The sequence below is a fragment of the Onychostoma macrolepis genome, chromosome 06 (genome assembly GCF_012432095.1).
Source record: "Onychostoma macrolepis isolate SWU-2019 chromosome 06, ASM1243209v1, whole genome shotgun sequence".
NCBI classification, from domain to species: Eukaryota; Metazoa; Chordata; class Actinopteri; order Cypriniformes; family Cyprinidae; genus Onychostoma; species Onychostoma macrolepis.
The window spans coordinates 10,531,550-10,547,659 of NC_081160.1; the positions used below are offsets into that span (position 1 = coordinate 10,531,550).

The 16,110-nt window shown below is 35.6% G+C and overlaps 2 protein-coding genes across 9 annotated transcripts in view; one reads left to right on the forward strand and one right to left on the reverse strand.

The window, feature by feature from the left end:
• Window positions 1-2,311: 2,311 nt before the first annotated feature.
• slc19a1 (solute carrier family 19 member 1) lies at window positions 2,312-9,137 on the forward strand. Of its 2 annotated transcripts, XM_058779282.1 has the most exons (8): window positions 2,571-2,586; window positions 2,868-2,901; window positions 3,000-3,066; window positions 3,290-3,584; window positions 4,962-5,742; window positions 7,065-7,257; window positions 7,591-7,732; window positions 7,913-9,137. In XM_058779282.1, the coding sequence occupies exons 4-8, from the start codon at window positions 3,321-3,323 to the stop codon at window positions 8,111-8,113; spliced, it is 1,581 nt and encodes a 526-aa protein (XP_058635265.1). In that variant the 5' UTR covers window positions 2,571-2,586; window positions 2,868-2,901; window positions 3,000-3,066; window positions 3,290-3,320; the 3' UTR covers window positions 8,114-9,137. The 2 variants fall into 2 exon arrangements, with proteins under 2 accessions (XP_058635264.1, XP_058635265.1); XM_058779281.1 differs by lacking the exons at window positions 2,571-2,586; window positions 2,868-2,901 and adding an exon at window positions 2,312-2,544.
• Window positions 9,138-11,005: 1,868 nt separating this feature from the next.
• Window positions 11,006-16,110, reverse strand: part of col18a1b (collagen type XVIII alpha 1 chain b) — a 48,023-nt gene continuing 42,918 nt past the window's right edge. For all 7 annotated transcript variants that reach the window (XM_058779280.1, XM_058779278.1, XM_058779277.1 and 4 more), the window contains 6 exons: window positions 15,922-16,050; window positions 14,927-14,959; window positions 14,310-14,681; window positions 12,415-12,612; window positions 12,195-12,310; window positions 11,006-12,101 (listed from right to left, as the gene is read on the reverse strand). In XM_058779280.1, coding sequence (XP_058635263.1) covers window positions 11,897-12,101; window positions 12,195-12,310; window positions 12,415-12,612; window positions 14,310-14,681; window positions 14,927-14,959; window positions 15,922-16,050 — 1,053 coding nt within the window. In that variant the 3' untranslated portion in view covers window positions 11,006-11,896. The remainder of the gene's footprint in view (window positions 12,102-12,194; window positions 12,311-12,414; window positions 12,613-14,309; window positions 14,682-14,926; window positions 14,960-15,921; window positions 16,051-16,110) is intronic.

Here is a 16,110-nt window from a genome sequence, read left to right on the forward strand (position 1 = left end):
ACAGTTTATATTTTGTACACACATTTATTTTGTTTATAAACACCAAATCCCTGCTTAGAAAATTTCATTTTAAGCATTTTAATACAAACATTTATTCTAAAGCAAATACGTTTGAAAAATTATTGAACAAATATGTATTACATGGGCTAACAATGAAAAGCAACATAGTAGATAGTGTGTTTATGTGTGCATGTTAGTCAAACATACTCAAAATTGTGTCAGTTGTCAACTTTATACAGTCTCATTTTCTGCAGGTACTAAATTTGATGATTGCATGACAGGTCAGCATGGTCTTTATCACAATACCCACCCTGTATTGCCCCCCAGCAAGGAGAACAGCCTCTATTCAGTCATCGACAGGCCCTGGTACACATTATTTCAGTGATCTGATGGGCCCAGAGAGGCGTGAAGGACAGAGAAGCATCCTATAGGCAAACTCAATACACAGTACAGGCCACTCTCTAAAGTGGTGTTACAAAATAGCCTATATTGACTACCAGTATATTGTAATTAGCAAACAGATTTATTTCACTAATGAAAATATACCTCAACCTGATGAGTATTGACTTTTGCAGACATGTAGTGATACAGTCATGACATTTCATAACCATTTTTTTAAAAGAACAGATACAGTAGTGAGGACAGTGAGCCTGATGCCTATGAAAGTGAGGAAATGTGGAAATTCTCCGGTTTAAGAAGTGGTAAAATATCAGTATCCTAAAAAAAATCCTACAGTATCATATTGTATACACATATTTTTAAGGCCTCTAAATTTAATAAATCAACATAATCAAAACTTTGCTGAAAAAGCGGTCTACATGCCTTCTATAATCTGATTGATAGTTTATCATTTTTAGCAAATAAAATGCCTTTTAGTATAATTCTAAAATGCCTTTTTTTTTGTGGTAAAATCTTCACTGATTTGAAATAAAGTAAACATAAGAATAGCTTTTAACTAGTAATATTTCAAGATTACTTTACCTTACTGGACTAAGGCAAATTAGATTTTTATGAGTTGTTATATATCAGGCTTTACAGGATACATTTTTCTAAAGATGATCACGATGAATAGTTTTTACCCTTGTTTTCAGCACCAAAATATGTGCTGTAGAGGACTTTGTGCACCATTGCACTAACATTAAAGAATAATGTGTCCATCTCAACAGCTAGAGGCTGCAGTTCCTTTATTCTCAGTGGAACAAAAGGCAACAGCTTAAGTCTGTCTTTCACATAGAGCTTTTGCACTCCTGACCTGGACCATAATGCATGAGCACAGTAGAAAACACATGACATGCTGCTGATGATAATGTGATAAATAATTTCCTTGAAGTGATTTCCATTTTAGTTTCGAATTGATGTCAGCCACTGGCTTTCGGAAATAGTTCATTAGACTTAGGAACTGTGAAAGTAAATAGTTTGTTGTTGATGTGATTACAAAGCAGGGGTGCACCTGAATGAACTTTACTGTTACTGCGTCAACATCTACTCCTTTGCTAAACTTTAACCTGGCCCACAGAAGTAGGTTCCACAGAGTACATGGTGCTTCACAACATTCCAACTATGAAAATTGAGCCCCCACCCCATGTTTGACCATGTTTAAAAAGATCCCCTAGTGGTGCTCAGATATATTTATCTGACGCACTCTGGAGTGCCCTCTGTAGGTAAGACATCATAACACATTCCATCTCCGCTTTACAGAAAACAACGTATAAACATCAAGGACTACAAATGACAAGGACTAGACCTTCTTACATACCATGCTTGGAGCGCCCTCCTTTGGCAAAGCATCATAGCACATTACACAAGCTACAGAATAACGTTCACATTTAGTAACATTCTGAATATTTTTATCTTTTAGGTGCATGCGCGATGGGTTCTCGAAGAAAAGGGTTCTCTCTCCAGTGCTTATAATAGACCCGCTGGAATGCATGAGTTATGTTGTGGCTGAAACCCCCCCAGCAGCTTCATGTTTTGATGTATAACTAGAATTCATGTTACAGATAAACGCTTCCAATTAGAAATTCTCAAAACACACATGGCAAATTAGTCTTTCTGATTGGCTTATACAATTTAACACCATGATTGAACAGCTCTGTTTTGACAAAAATAAAGATATTTTGTATAGAGTGGACGTAAGGATTAAACTCCCCAGAGACACTGAACATCGGCTCAGTTAGTCATTCAGTTGACTCGTTCTGAACGAATCATTTAGACTGGTTTTGTGAAATGTTCCATATGTGTTCATTAAAGAGATTCTTTTAAAGATGATTCGTTCATCAACTTATGATAAACATCCGGTGCGCATGCGCAGACCACGGGTCATTGGGCGCGCGCAACTGCAGGCGTGTGTCTCGTGGATTTTAGACTGAACTGCTTTCAGTGACATATCTGGAACGTCTGGTTATCCCATACCGATGGGTTTAAAGCCTGTCGCGTTGTTTTCGCTTAAATAACTTGCACTGTAATATTTTAAGTAGCGTAGATTATTAGCTCACCGGCAGCCTCAGCAAAAAGGGATTAAATTTGACCACAGGAAAGCAACAGGCAAGTTTAACGCAAAACAACTCGATCCGTGCTTGAATATTGGTGAGATTATTATTGAACATTAAGAGACTGCGAGACATTGTTATACATGAACAAGCAGACATAGTCATGAGATGTGTGTAATAGCTGATATTGCATCGTTAGACATTTGAGTTGTGGATAAACGTGAGTTCACTCAGTCTGTTACAGAACATTTAAAGTAAGTTCATATGCATTAGATTCAAGAGCACATGTTTGCAAACTCCTTTGACTGACACGTTGCTACAGTGTTCTGATAGAGATGTCAGTTTGATATATTGTTAAAAGTCTTATTTCTTATTTAGTATAAGACCCAAGAACATGAAGATAACAGACTAGGTGTGAATTATTATTATTTTTTGCTAATTATGTGTAATGTATCATTAGAGTACATATTTGCCATATAACAATTTGATTTGCTTTATGCTTCTTTACAGATTCAATATGTGCAGTCCAGTAAAGTAGTACTTTTTAATCATTGACGGTGTTGGAAGTTGGACAAAGGTGAATGTTTACACAGAAAATGTCAGCTTGTAGCTGTTTAACACATCGCTGTATCATTATGAAAGTGTCCTCTCAGCCCCCTAATAGTTAACATGACACATGCCTTAGGATTTACTGGCTTGTGCAGTTGCTTGGTTGTTACTGGTCTGTGAACACTGTTAAGCTTTCAGCTATTAACTCTGAGGATCAACTTTCTGTTTGTATTTTATACATCATTAAATAGTTCAGATTTGCAGCATCGTTATTGCTGTAACATGGTGGAAGTGATAACATGCAATGAAAGGACAGAGGATGTTAAGGAGGACATCAGGATTGATGGCAATGGACACAATGTGGCTCCAGAGCCGGTCATCCATGAAACCAAGGAAGATCCGGAAACCCAAATGCAGAAGACCAGAACCTGGATGTGGTCCGTAGTTTATCTTTGTTTCTATGGCTTCATGGTGCAGCTGAAGCCTGGAGAGCCGTTTATCACACCATACCTGCTCAGTGCAGAGAAGAACTTCACTAGTGAACAGGTGTGGTGCTATTCTACTTTTATTCTATCTATCTTTTATTCTACCCCCCCCCCACACACACACATTTAAAATATAAAATCATTCAATCTTGATAAATGATACTTTTTAAAAATTTTGAAAACATTAAAATGTGAGAGACTGTTTTTCCCAGATATGGTATGTATTTATTTATTTTCCAAACATCTAACACAGCTACTGGGGTCTGGCAAGCCATGCGAATGTGGTCAGAGTTCACATTCCTCCAAAGTGGGTCAGATCTGCTTTGAGGAGGGACTGAAACAATTATGCTGACTTATTATATGTGGATTTATTAACTATAAGATTATTTTTGTAAACTTGTAAACCCTCAAAAGAATTCGTACTCAGTGTACTGGTCTTATCAGGCTCTAACTGGGTGTTTTGTAAATAAGGTTAGTAAAACCATAAAATAAGTCAACCATGCAGAGAATATCTGTATGGGAATTTTCCACTGTTAAATACGGCAAAATAGATTACAGTAGGTGCCTGTTTTGACTTTTTTTTTAGCCCAGTGTTTGTCTCATGGATTAAAACACTTCTGTTTAGCCCACATTCTCTAAATAAAAGGACACCTAAAAGCTGTTACATTCATGTGTCATACATGCGTCTGATCTGATCAGACAAAACCAAGACACGTTATTTCAGTCTTCCTGCTTTGGTAACTAAAGGCATGTCTAAGTTATGCATTAGGCAGTGTATTGATCAGTTGTTTGAGTTTAGTTTTTTCAGGCAATATTTAGCCTGATGCTTTGAAATTTGTATCAAACGTCATTAACCATGTTAGTTAAATTTATAACTTATTGCAGTCAGTTACAATTAAATGACGTACAAAGGCCAATGTTACATTTATGCTGTATAATAGTCATAAGTTAACCTCTGAAATGTGAATTATTGTTTTATGTAGACGTAATAATGTTATTCAGTACAAAACATCCTCATATTATGAATGATGGGCTTTAACAGTGACACAAGGAAAATAAATATTTCAGTCACCCCAAAGATTCACTTTTTAAATGGGCTAAAACTGTAGTTCAAAATCAACCCCTTTTACACATTTTAACAATTATATGAAGTATAATTTGGGATACCATGTGTTCTCCATGTGCACTACCCTCATTTCAGATGACATGCAGAAGGGCTGGGTCATTCATTCTAAACAAAGGGTTATCTTTTTTCACAATGTTCATGCTTTACCTGGGATTGACAGTTAAAGTATTCATAATCTGACATTTCTCATTGTACATTCCTCATGGTGGAGGTAAGTGCATTGTCTGTTATTGTTATTACGTTTATTGCGTGTTACAATTATCTCTTGCTTTGTATACCCCATGTAATAATGGCTTTCTGTGGTATTTACAGGTCACCAATGAAATCAACCCAATCCTCACATATTCTTATATGGCCGTGCTGGTGCCTGTCTTTCTGCTGACAGATTACCTACGCTACAAACCTGTGCTGATCCTTCAGAGCTTGAGTCATGTTTCCATTTGGCTCCTGTTGCTTTTGGGAAACTCATTGCTGGAGATGCAGTTTATGGAGTTCTTTTATGGAATCACCATGGCTGCCCGTGTGGCATACTCCTCGTACATTTTCTCGCTAGTACCAGCGACTGTTTACCAGCGTGTAGCCAGCTATTCCCGCTCATCTGTGCTCATGGGAGTCTTCACGAGCTCTGTGCTGGGTCAGATATGTGTGTCACTAGGAGATGTATCATATAGAACGTTAAGTGCAGTCTCTCTGGGGTTTGTCACATTTGGGTTTCTCTTGTCCTTCTGCCTGCCATGGCCCAAACGTAGCTTGTTTTTCAACCAAGCACGTCTGGAAAAGGAAAGGATGGAAGCAGCTCAATCAGAATTGGCCAGAATGAAGCCTGAGGAGAAGGATGGCAGTGTGGCAGCACAAGGCAGTAACCACAAATCCCCATGCTGGACAAATTCAGTGTTTGTTCAGATGCTGAAGGAGTTAAAACATGTCGTGAAAGTACCCAGTTTAAGGCTTTGGAGCTTGTGGTGGGTGTTCAACTCCGCTGGTTACTATTTAGTACTATTTTATGTGCATATCCTGTGGAATAAAGTCTACCCTGCCACAGAGAACAAACATGTTTACAACGGAGCGGTTGAAGCTGCCTCTACCTTATTAGGTAAGATGGATTTTGGTGGGTTGTAGTTGCCATATTTTCTTTTTAAAAGTGTCTAAAATAACAAAAAAATACTGATGATCTTCAACCACAGAATCAAGACTTTAAATAAGTAGCATTCACTCTGATTTTGTAAGCAAATAAATGAACAGGTTGTTGGCAGAAGAACATACAAGAGACTTGTTTTCTTGGTCACCAACTGTTCATTAATTTCAGAGTAGATGTCGCTTAAAGACTGATTTATCAGTGGTCATGAATATAGTTATACGACATATTGGAAATATGTTATAAGTGACCCTGGACCACAAAACCAGTCATAAGTAGTATGGGTATATTTGTAGCAATAGCCAACAATACATTGTACAGGTCAAAATTATTGATTTTTCTTTTATGCCAAAAATCATTAGGATATTAAGTAAAGATCATGTTCCGTGAAGATAATTTGTACATATCAAAACTAAATTTTTTATTTGTAATATTCATTGCTAAGGGCTTAATTTGGACAACTAAAGGCGATTTTCTCAATATTTAGATTTTTGGCACCCTCAGATTCTAGATTTTCAAATAGTTGTATCTCAGCCAAATATTGTCATATCCTAACAAACCATACATCTATGGAAAGCTTATTTATACATTATGTATAAATCTCAATTTAAAAAAAATGACCGTTATGACTGGTTTTGTGGTCAGCAGACAGACTATTTATACAGTATTAGATTTTTTTTTTTCAATCTCTGTCTTGTTCTCTCACTTAACAAATAGTATAAATTTATAATAACAACCATTTCTTAGTTATTGGCCAAAACATGAAAATATTAATCTGCATATTTGTACTGGCCAGAATTTCAATTTCACTATCAGTGTTCTCAATGGATTTGACAGGTCATTGTGACCTGCAGTTGTTTTTTTTTATATGATCTTAAAATTTGATCTCCACATGATTTAAAATATAGTTTACATCATTCAAGATGGTTTACTATTTGGCGAGAACAAGCAAAGTTCAAAGTTCACGAAAACACAAAACATATAAATCAGGATTGCTTATTCCTTATTGGAGTTTCTTCCAAGTAAACCCAAAGACCTTTATTAGTTGATTCAGGTGTGCTTAATCAGAGTTGGAGCTAAACGCAACAGGAAAGTGGCTCTTCAGAATTAGGAATGAATATCCCTAGTGTACATGACACAAAAGTAGAAAATGTTTGCAAAAGTTTTTTCAGAACTGTTTACACTATTTTATGAGCAGATTTCAACTTGGTGAGAAAAGCTGTTTGTTAATCAGCATTGCATGAGTATTACATGACAATCACACTTTATGTGCTCCATAGGTGCAATCACATCATTTGCGGCAGGCTATGTGAAAATTCGATGGAATCTTTGGTCTGAACTGGTGATTGGATTGATCACTGCAGCACAGGCCGTTCTACTACTTATCATGGGCATCACAGATAACATCTGGCTTTGCTATGTGGCATATGCCCTGTTCAGAGGTTTCTACCAGTTCCTGGTGCCAATCGCTATGTGAGTTATATAATTTATTTATTGATTTATTTTTATTATTATTTAAAATATTTTTAAATGTCTTATCTTTGTTAAAAATTTCATTATACAACACTGGCACACATTGCATTCAGTATTTCAAAGTCACTGTTTTAAAAGCAGATGTGTATGCACCTGTGAAAACATGAGCTTTTTCATGGAGAGCAAGAACTTTGCTTTGAAGTTCAAGTTTGTTGTAGTTTGCCACATGAGGAGCTTTTGATGGAACAAACTAAATAACACAAAGAAAAATAAATGCATCAGTTCTCTGCATTTTGTTCCTAAATAACTCATTTTGTGTTTTTTTTCCCTCAGTTTCCAGATTGCCTCCTCTCTCACTAAAGAACTGTGTGCTTTAGTGTTTGGAGTAAACACTTTTCTTGGAACAGTGCTGAAAACGATCATCACTATCATTGTGGCAGATAAGAGGGGATTGGCTTTGAATGTTCATTCTCAGGTGTGTAATTTTCTAGATTAACTTCAGTTAATAGTTACACAGAAAACAGGACCAGATATGGATGCCACTAACTTGTTAATAGAAGAAAGAACAGCAATGTTACAATGCCGAAAGTTTATATTATAACATTACAATGCAGAAAGATTTTGGCCTGATTCTGTTTGTTTCCTTCTCTTGCAGTTTTTTGTTTATTTCTTTTACTTCACTGTGCTGACTGTGGTTTATCTGGGCTGTAGTGCCTTTATCATCACATGCCATTACCGCAATCAAAGAGCACAGGAGGAGACTACGGAAGTAGCTATAGCCACTGAACTTAATCCCATGACAAGGGCGGCTAGTGAAGGCTCAATGGCACATAATGGAACCAGCATTAAGACATGAGATTCAAAGAAATTGTGCCTACAGGTGGAGTTTCTCCATCTCTTAAGCTGTTACTTCAAAATCAGAACATGTTATTATTTTAAATACAAGTAGCCTTTGTTTTATTATTTTATGTTTGTCCTATTGTTAAGAATAGCAGATTTTTTTTTATTTTTTAATACCTCATCAAATTCTAATAACATTCCGTGGAAAGTAAATATAATGGTTGAGTTTGTCATTAGGATGTAATGCTGATGGAAAATGTAGTCTCGGAGCGAGATTTTATCAGATTCTTGATTTTATTGTTTGTCATTTCATATGGTTGTCTATGTTCAGGTGAACAAAGAATGTAAAATCATTTTTGTTAGGAATGTTTGGAAGCCAAACACGGAAAGTTCTAGCTTCTGATAGGATTACTTTTTAACTTCAGTGTACCGTGACGGCAGAAGTATTATTTGCAGATAATTATTGAAATTTAAATAATTACTATTGTACAGCCTTTAGTTTTATTTCTCTAAATTGATGGGCCAAGCAGTTATCAAGGAATGCTGATATTTATTATATGTCCTTATGTCTGATTTTCTGATTGCTGTCTAGTGGAAGCTGGGTAGGGTTGGGTGATTTTTGGTTTTTGCATCAAATGTTTTTTTTTTTTTTTTTCCTGGAGCGAGGAAATCCTCAGTGTTAACTTTTTATAGAACGTTTATAAAAGAAATATCAAACAAAGATAATTGTTCACAGGACACTTGCTTAGTTCTACTGTATTTTAAAATTATTACTAGTTTTTTTTATTATGAATATTTTATAGTGCGATCACATTAGGAATTCCAGACCATGTCTAATTACAAATACATTGTTACCAATAAAGTAATTTTTCATTTAAATTTTTAATTTGTATTTTCATTTTTGTAAAATTCCAATTGTTTCAAACCAGCATTGCAGGAACATATGCCTTAATATCTTACAGCACCCAGTGAGCAAGACAAAGCAACTGAGGCAAAGAAAAAAATCTAAAGGAGGAAACAGACTTAACACAAACGACTAAATATGGTCTAGTTATATAGGTTCTATCACTATATAAGGTTCTATAGGCTGAATTAAGGAATCTAGACTTAATTTGAGAGTTTGAGCACCAAAAATTGCCAGTGTAGCAATGATAAAATTAATCTGATATCAGATTTTCTGGATTTGAACCAAAGCCTGTTTATTTAGACTGCTGCAAGCTCTACTTTAAATATGACTTTATTTACTCTTTATACAAGATTGCTGGTAGAAAGTCCAGCAGCACTGGTAGGCTTCACACTTTATATCAATGTTTATGCTTGTCTGTGTTTGCAGATGGAAACATCATTCCAGGTTACAACAAATTTCTTTTGGTGTATTATGAGCGAGTCATTACTGTAAATCATTCACTCAAAAACACAAATTCATTCAGAAACAAAACCAATGGTTTGTCTCACTAGCCAGAAATGTTTAAGTGGGTGGGCCTACATAAAACTGGTTGGCCAGGTGTGTAGCATATGAAAACTGCATGTCAAATTGCCAACAATAAAATAGAGCACCAAGGTTCATTACACAGTACTTCTAAAGCATGCATTAACATTAGTAATTTGTTATATTAATGTTCATTTCAAAATTTACTAATAGGACATTATTAAAATGAAAAGTTGTATCTGTTAACATTTGCCTGAGCTGGTTAACAAAGATGAATAAACACGGTAACAATTGTATATTGCTAATGTTAGTTAATGCATTAACTAACGTTAACTAAAGGAAGTTTATTAAAAAGCATTACCTCAGTGTGAAACAACGGGGCTTGATTTCATAATCAAGAGTCTCTGTCAGTTCACGCACATCGAGGACCGCAGAAATGTGCGCAGCTGCAAATTATGCAGTTTGTTGTGGCGACCAGGATCTAGCACAATGTTTATGTGTTTCTTTCCAAAAAGGACGCATCTGTTTAGCGGATCAAACACTGTACCTATGCTAATATGATGTTTCAAACACGCTTGGTTCAGAAGTTTCCGATCGATAAATCCAGCACCCTCAGGTGGTCTGTCGAGTTTCATTTGTAGACGGTCCGACTTACTTTTTAAAGAATTGATCTGATTTATGTTTGCTTCTCTAGGCTATTTTCAAATTTAACTTCACAAACGCGCACATTTTACTATTATGTCCGTACGTCGTAAACATAAAATTGTGGGTGGGACTAACAGAAACGGACGAATCATCATTTTGACAAGCATATGATGCACCTATCCACCTTTTTCTTGAGGTAAAAATGGGCGCGGCCATTTGTAAATTCTATGGGTCTAGCTTTCGGTCTCATCGGAGTCCAGCAACTTTTAGCTGTACAAAACAGTTCGTTTTGATGCTTGATATTGAAGTGTGTCTTAGTGTGTCTTATCGTATTATTTTAATGTATTTTCTTAATTATGAACACACTGGTTTGTAGTGCAAACATTTTTACCGTTTACTGCACGTTGTTATTCTCCTGGTTATTTACCTATAGCGGCTAATGAACCGGAAGTCTCACCCATAGGCTTACTTCCGCGTTGAAGAAAAAGGTGGATAGGAAGAGGGAAAACGACCTGTAATTGACCATGAAAACAAGCGTTTAATATTTTTAGTAAATAAAGTTACAGTGAAATAAGACGTTTATTAGTATCGTTTAATAAATTACATCCATTTGGAAAATTACCAACTTCTTATTGGGTGGGCCACAGATGAAAGTGCCTTCCCGTAGCTACGCGACTGGTTTGTCTTGCTTTGACTTTTCATTGGGGGAGCAAAATAGATGGTGTACCATTCAAACGTTTGGGGTAAGACCAGTATCAAGCAATTTACTTTTTATTTATCAAATAAATATTACAGAATTTTTAAAAGTGAAGCAGTCATGATGAGTAAACAATAGAGGTTGTAATGGTTTATTAATGTAAGTGCCATTGAAATACAGTGAAAATAAAAGTAATAATGTCTTTGATATTTTTAGTGGTCACATTTGAACTGTAGAATATAGCAGGCTGTAAAGTACAGAGAACTGCAACTCTTTAAAATTGTATTCAGGTTATGTGTAAAAACCAAACCAAAATAAATAATAATACAAAAACAATGATTTACATATTTTTTATTAATAGTCGTCATCTTTCTATAGAGAAAGTCAACCAGTCATTTTGCATTACATCATGGAATGTTTAATGTTACTGAGTTGCAAAGTATAAAAATGTAGAAAGGTTACATAGATATGTTTACATAAAATCAAATACAAATGTGAATGAAAATGGCTATGACAACAAAGTAGTTTAAAGACAATTAGTTATTACAATTTGGAATGTAGCCCTTTTCTTTGGCAATATATTGTGAAGTAGGGCTGCACAAAATATAGCATGCGATATATCGTGCAGCCCTATTGTGAAGGCACTTGTGAATGTCCATTTTAAAATAAGCTGTATTTTAAAATTGATGTTTTTGCCTAAGGGTGTTCTATTACTGGCCTGTTATTTGTGAAAATACAATATGTACATTTTTGTTAAAAAATATAAAACAGCGATTTAGCTTTAATCAATTTTTTAAATGCTCAAGTATTTCATTGTATGTTCTCTGTTATGACAAAATATGTTTGTTGTAAGGCTTTTTATGTAAAACGCAAAGTATATCATTGTTTGTTTTGAAACAAATGGCTGTCACACAGCAGTTAATACAAAAATAGTCTAAGTTAAATCTAAAATACATGTAAATTAACATACACCATCAATCATACAACACTAAGTTTCAGTTTGTGGTGTGACTCAAGGAAAATTTTGATCACTCAGCAATGTAGCTGTTCTCAATGCACAGTACGATAAAAGAGCTCCTGCAGTCACGTGGCAATTGCTGAAGTAGGTAGCCTTCTTGGAGAGAGGAAGCCATGCCAGTGACGACATGACTACCTGTTCGCCATGTTTCACAGTAGCTGTCTGTCTGCCTGCTTCCTTGAGTGCTTGATCCATGCCATACCATCTTCTCTGGCCTATTAAAGTGGTTATAGAGGAAAAAAATGGGTTAATCAGACTAATCGGTTGTGTTAACATTTTAGCTGTGGATATGTGTTAGACCTGCTTACCAGGCATCATCATCAAGAACATCTCGACCATCAAATGAATAGATGCGCACATTATCATTCATCTTGCCCTCTGAGCCACTAAAGATGGATTCCCAGTTGCTGAATAATTCCTCATCCTGTGAACATATTAAATAGCTCTGTAAAAGACTGTATTAAAGAGACTACAGTACATTCTGTAAAACAATAGTGTTGTCGTGTTTGGACAAAGGAAGGATCTTACTTGAAGATTGACTATGGGTAACAGTTCCCTGTTGTTCTGTCGAACAATACTGTATAGATCCTGTAACCGGGATGACAGGAAAGCCCTGAACGTTCCTTTGAGCCCAATGGCTTGGGCCTGTAAGAAGCACTGGTGATCTACACCTTTAATACCCTGCATGTCGCCCAGCTGGGGTGAGTTGAGAGCGATCAGGTGCAGCTAGGGTGACAAAATCAGGTGACAGATAGTTATACATTAGATATTCAAAAAGTAGTTTACATTACAAGAATATTACAAATAATTTAGATTATACAAAAAGGACATCACCTGACATTCTGAACTGTCTATTAACAAATTCTCAATTTTTTAGAATACGCTTTACAAACAATATTGATGAGTTGTACACATCACCTCTATGTTTTAATATATCACATAAATCACAGCTGAGGACTGCAACAAATCATTTTGAATATTATTTATTTAAAAAATATATATATGAGATTTTTTAAAAATGTTTTTGAAAGAAGCCTCTTCTGCTCACCAAATTATTGATTCCACATTTTTGAATGGTAGCGTATGACAGTAAAATAATTTAAGGTTATTTAAAGATAATTTAATGTGACATTGATATCACAAAAGCTTTGGCAGAGCTTTTTTTAGTTTGAGCACTGTGTTGTGGATTTCCCTTGCAGTGTTGGGGAAAGTTACTTTAAAAAGTAATGCATTACAATATTGAGTTACTCCCTAAAAAGTAACTAATGGCATTACGTGTTACGTTACTTTTGCATTACTTTTTCTCATCTGGGCTGGGCTTGCTTGCTTTAATATGAAAAGTATATATTTTTGGCATATGTAAAAGCCCTTTCACACCAAAAGTGAAATGAATAAGCCTCAGGCTGACGTAAATGTAAATTCAATTATTAACACATTTAATTATTTCAGGTTTTCGTCATATTCTGAGTTTGCATTTCACTGTTATTATACCGCTATTTTATGCATTTTGAGGAATACTGAATCTGTTTTTGTGCAAGCAAGATAAATAAATGCATGTTGACATTTATAGTCAAGAAATACAGTAACCATCATGTTTACACAGCACACACAACGTCTCTGCACATACTCCCGATTTCTCTTAGCATGGGGACAGGAGAGCTGTTAGTCAATATATGGGAAAGCAAAGTAACTGACATTACTTATTTAACTCAGATATTTTACTTTAAATTAAAAAGTAATTCATTACTTTACTAGTTACTTGAAAAAAGTAATCTGATTACCTAACTCAAGTTACTTGTAATGCATTACCCCGAACACTGTTCCCTTGTGAATCTTGTCTTTTATTATCAATCCCTATTATCCTCTACTATGTCTAAAGAAGGGAAACACAACAGATGTGTTATAGATGTGTTACGCTTATGTTTTATTTGTCAAAATTTATAACAAAAAAGCATTTAGAAATATCCATTAATATTACAGTAAATAAAGGAAAATGTCCAGTTATATTAGTTAGTTTCAATAATGTCTGTGTGTTAGTTACATTTACTGTAACATACATTAACTTGTCATCTTATTTACTCTACGGTCTTATACGTGGTCTTCCCGTTGATAGCATATAATAGTATGAGTTGAAATTTGTACAAATGCTGCTGCAAGTAAATTGTCTTTTTCAAACTTTTTCACCTTGAGGCATGAGTAGAATAATGTCACCATCTTTTACTCTGCATTTTTTTATACCCAATTTTTATGAATGCTTGTAATTATAAGCAAGCCTTTCAGCAAGTCCATTAGCAGTATGATTGTTTACAGTCTGCTGCAGATTACTTCCTACTATAATTAGTAGCAAATTCGTCATGGGGTGTAGGAAAAAGATGAACAGACTAGCACACAATTACACCTCATTTAAATGATAAGGTACTTACTGCACGGCCTGCTGTGTGTGTGTGAGCTGGAGGCTTAGCCTCTTGAATGACAGGTCTGTGATGGTGTGTACGTTCATATCTGCTGTCAGGATAGCCAGAATGATCTGGGCGGCTGCTGGGAATGTGCTTTCTGGAATCAGGATGGTGCTGGTAAATTGAGTCGATTGATGGAGAGTGTCGTGGATCAGTTGGAGAATTGTAGTGTGGAAATGTATATCTATGGTGTGGGTCATATGATGGCTGAAGTCTGGGATCAAGTGGCACAGGATACTGGGCTCCTGGTTGTGGAGGGCCTTGTTGGGGAGAGGTTGTGGGGTAATCCTGAGAGTACTGAACCACTTGTGGAGGCTCCACTGCTTCCATCTGATTATCCTAGAAACCAACGGGGCAAAAACGTAGCAAGGGGAAGAGACATACAGTGTATGATTTGATCCCATAACTTGCGTCTTAAGATATGGTGACATTTACTATTGCTTGGTTAATTTTTGTGTGAGAAATCCAGTCATTTCAGTAGGAATCCGTGTGACATTTTTTTGCCCTCGATTTGTAGCTTGTGTATTATACAACGGTTTATTAATTATTTAATTACTAAATACTGTACATTTTATGTTACTCACCAGACCCTTGGGGAATGGGGTGTATTCACCAAGCTGAAATGAAACAACCAGAAAGATCAGGCATAATAATGTTCTCAGCAAATATCTATCTATCTGTCTATCTACCTGTCTATCTATCTATCTAGTTTTTTTTTTACTTTGACAAAAACTTCACAGTTACACAGAATATAAGATGGCATATATTTAATTGATTAATAACAAATAAAATATAAAATATATAACACAGGGTATGATTTTACTCCTAAATTCAACATGCATGATAAAAAAAAAAACAGCAGCTATTGTACAAATACACGTTTTGGTGCCTGGATTTCAGTTGTTTCTATGAATTACAGCGAACCATTTGTTTCTATTTTTCTGTAGCTTTCGGCAATCTGTAAAAAGGTAGTTACAATTTCTTGATTGTAAATCAATTACACAACTGTTCTTTTAAATTTTGGGTGTGCTTTTGTGGCATTCAAGTGAAACGCTAACGTTGCCCCTCAGTTTTTTTTGCCACCGTGAATCTGAATGATCCTTCTATTTGATACTTGTGTCTCTGCAATACCAAATCGGGTGTTTCCCAATAAGTGGCCATTTTCAAAGGGTGTTTTCAACCACTTTTGCCACTTGCCTATATTGGTTTGAAAATGCCCACTGATTGAGAAATGCTGCTAGCATTCTGCAAAATGTTCTATTTAAATATTCAGTCATTCACACATGTGGTGTTGTCTGTGCAAAAATTCACAAAAACACAGAATGAAGTCCTAGGTTATACTTAATTTTGAACATTTCACTCCTGCGGTAGCACACATTTGAGGGTGAAAGCCTTTCAAAGTATGCTCCACTGACTATGAGCGTGAATGGATGTTTTCCTCACATGTGCACAGCCTAATTAACTTTTTTTTTTAGCACAATCACTCTTATGTGTTGCTGTTTGCGTGTGTGTGAACAGCAAAATAAGGCTTAAGTTTACACTCTTACATAAAGATGGAGAAACAATTATAGACAATTACCATGACTTCTCTGATGCCATCATGTACTCTCATGTAAAGTTCTCTGTTGTCTTTTACATAGATTAGTGTGCCTTCTGGATAACGGATAGTTGTTGCAGCCATGATGTCAACAGGCCTCAAAACCATAACCTGGGAAAAAAGAACAGACCAACTAATTAGAAAAGATGTCACCAATGTGCCTACAGAAAA

Excerpts from the sequence above, each read along its gene's own strand:
- slc19a1 (XM_058779281.1), top strand. The coding sequence starts at position 3,321 with ATGGTGGAAGTGATAACATGCAATGAAAGGACAGAGGATGTTAAGGAG. Across the intron at positions 7,258-7,590 it reads TTCCTGGTGCCAATCGCTAT|TTTCCAGATTGCCTCCTCTC; the intron begins GTGAGTTATATA and ends TTTTTCCCTCAG. Across the intron at positions 7,733-7,912 it reads CTTTGAATGTTCATTCTCAG|TTTTTTGTTTATTTCTTTTA; the intron begins GTGTGTAATTTT and ends CTTCTCTTGCAG.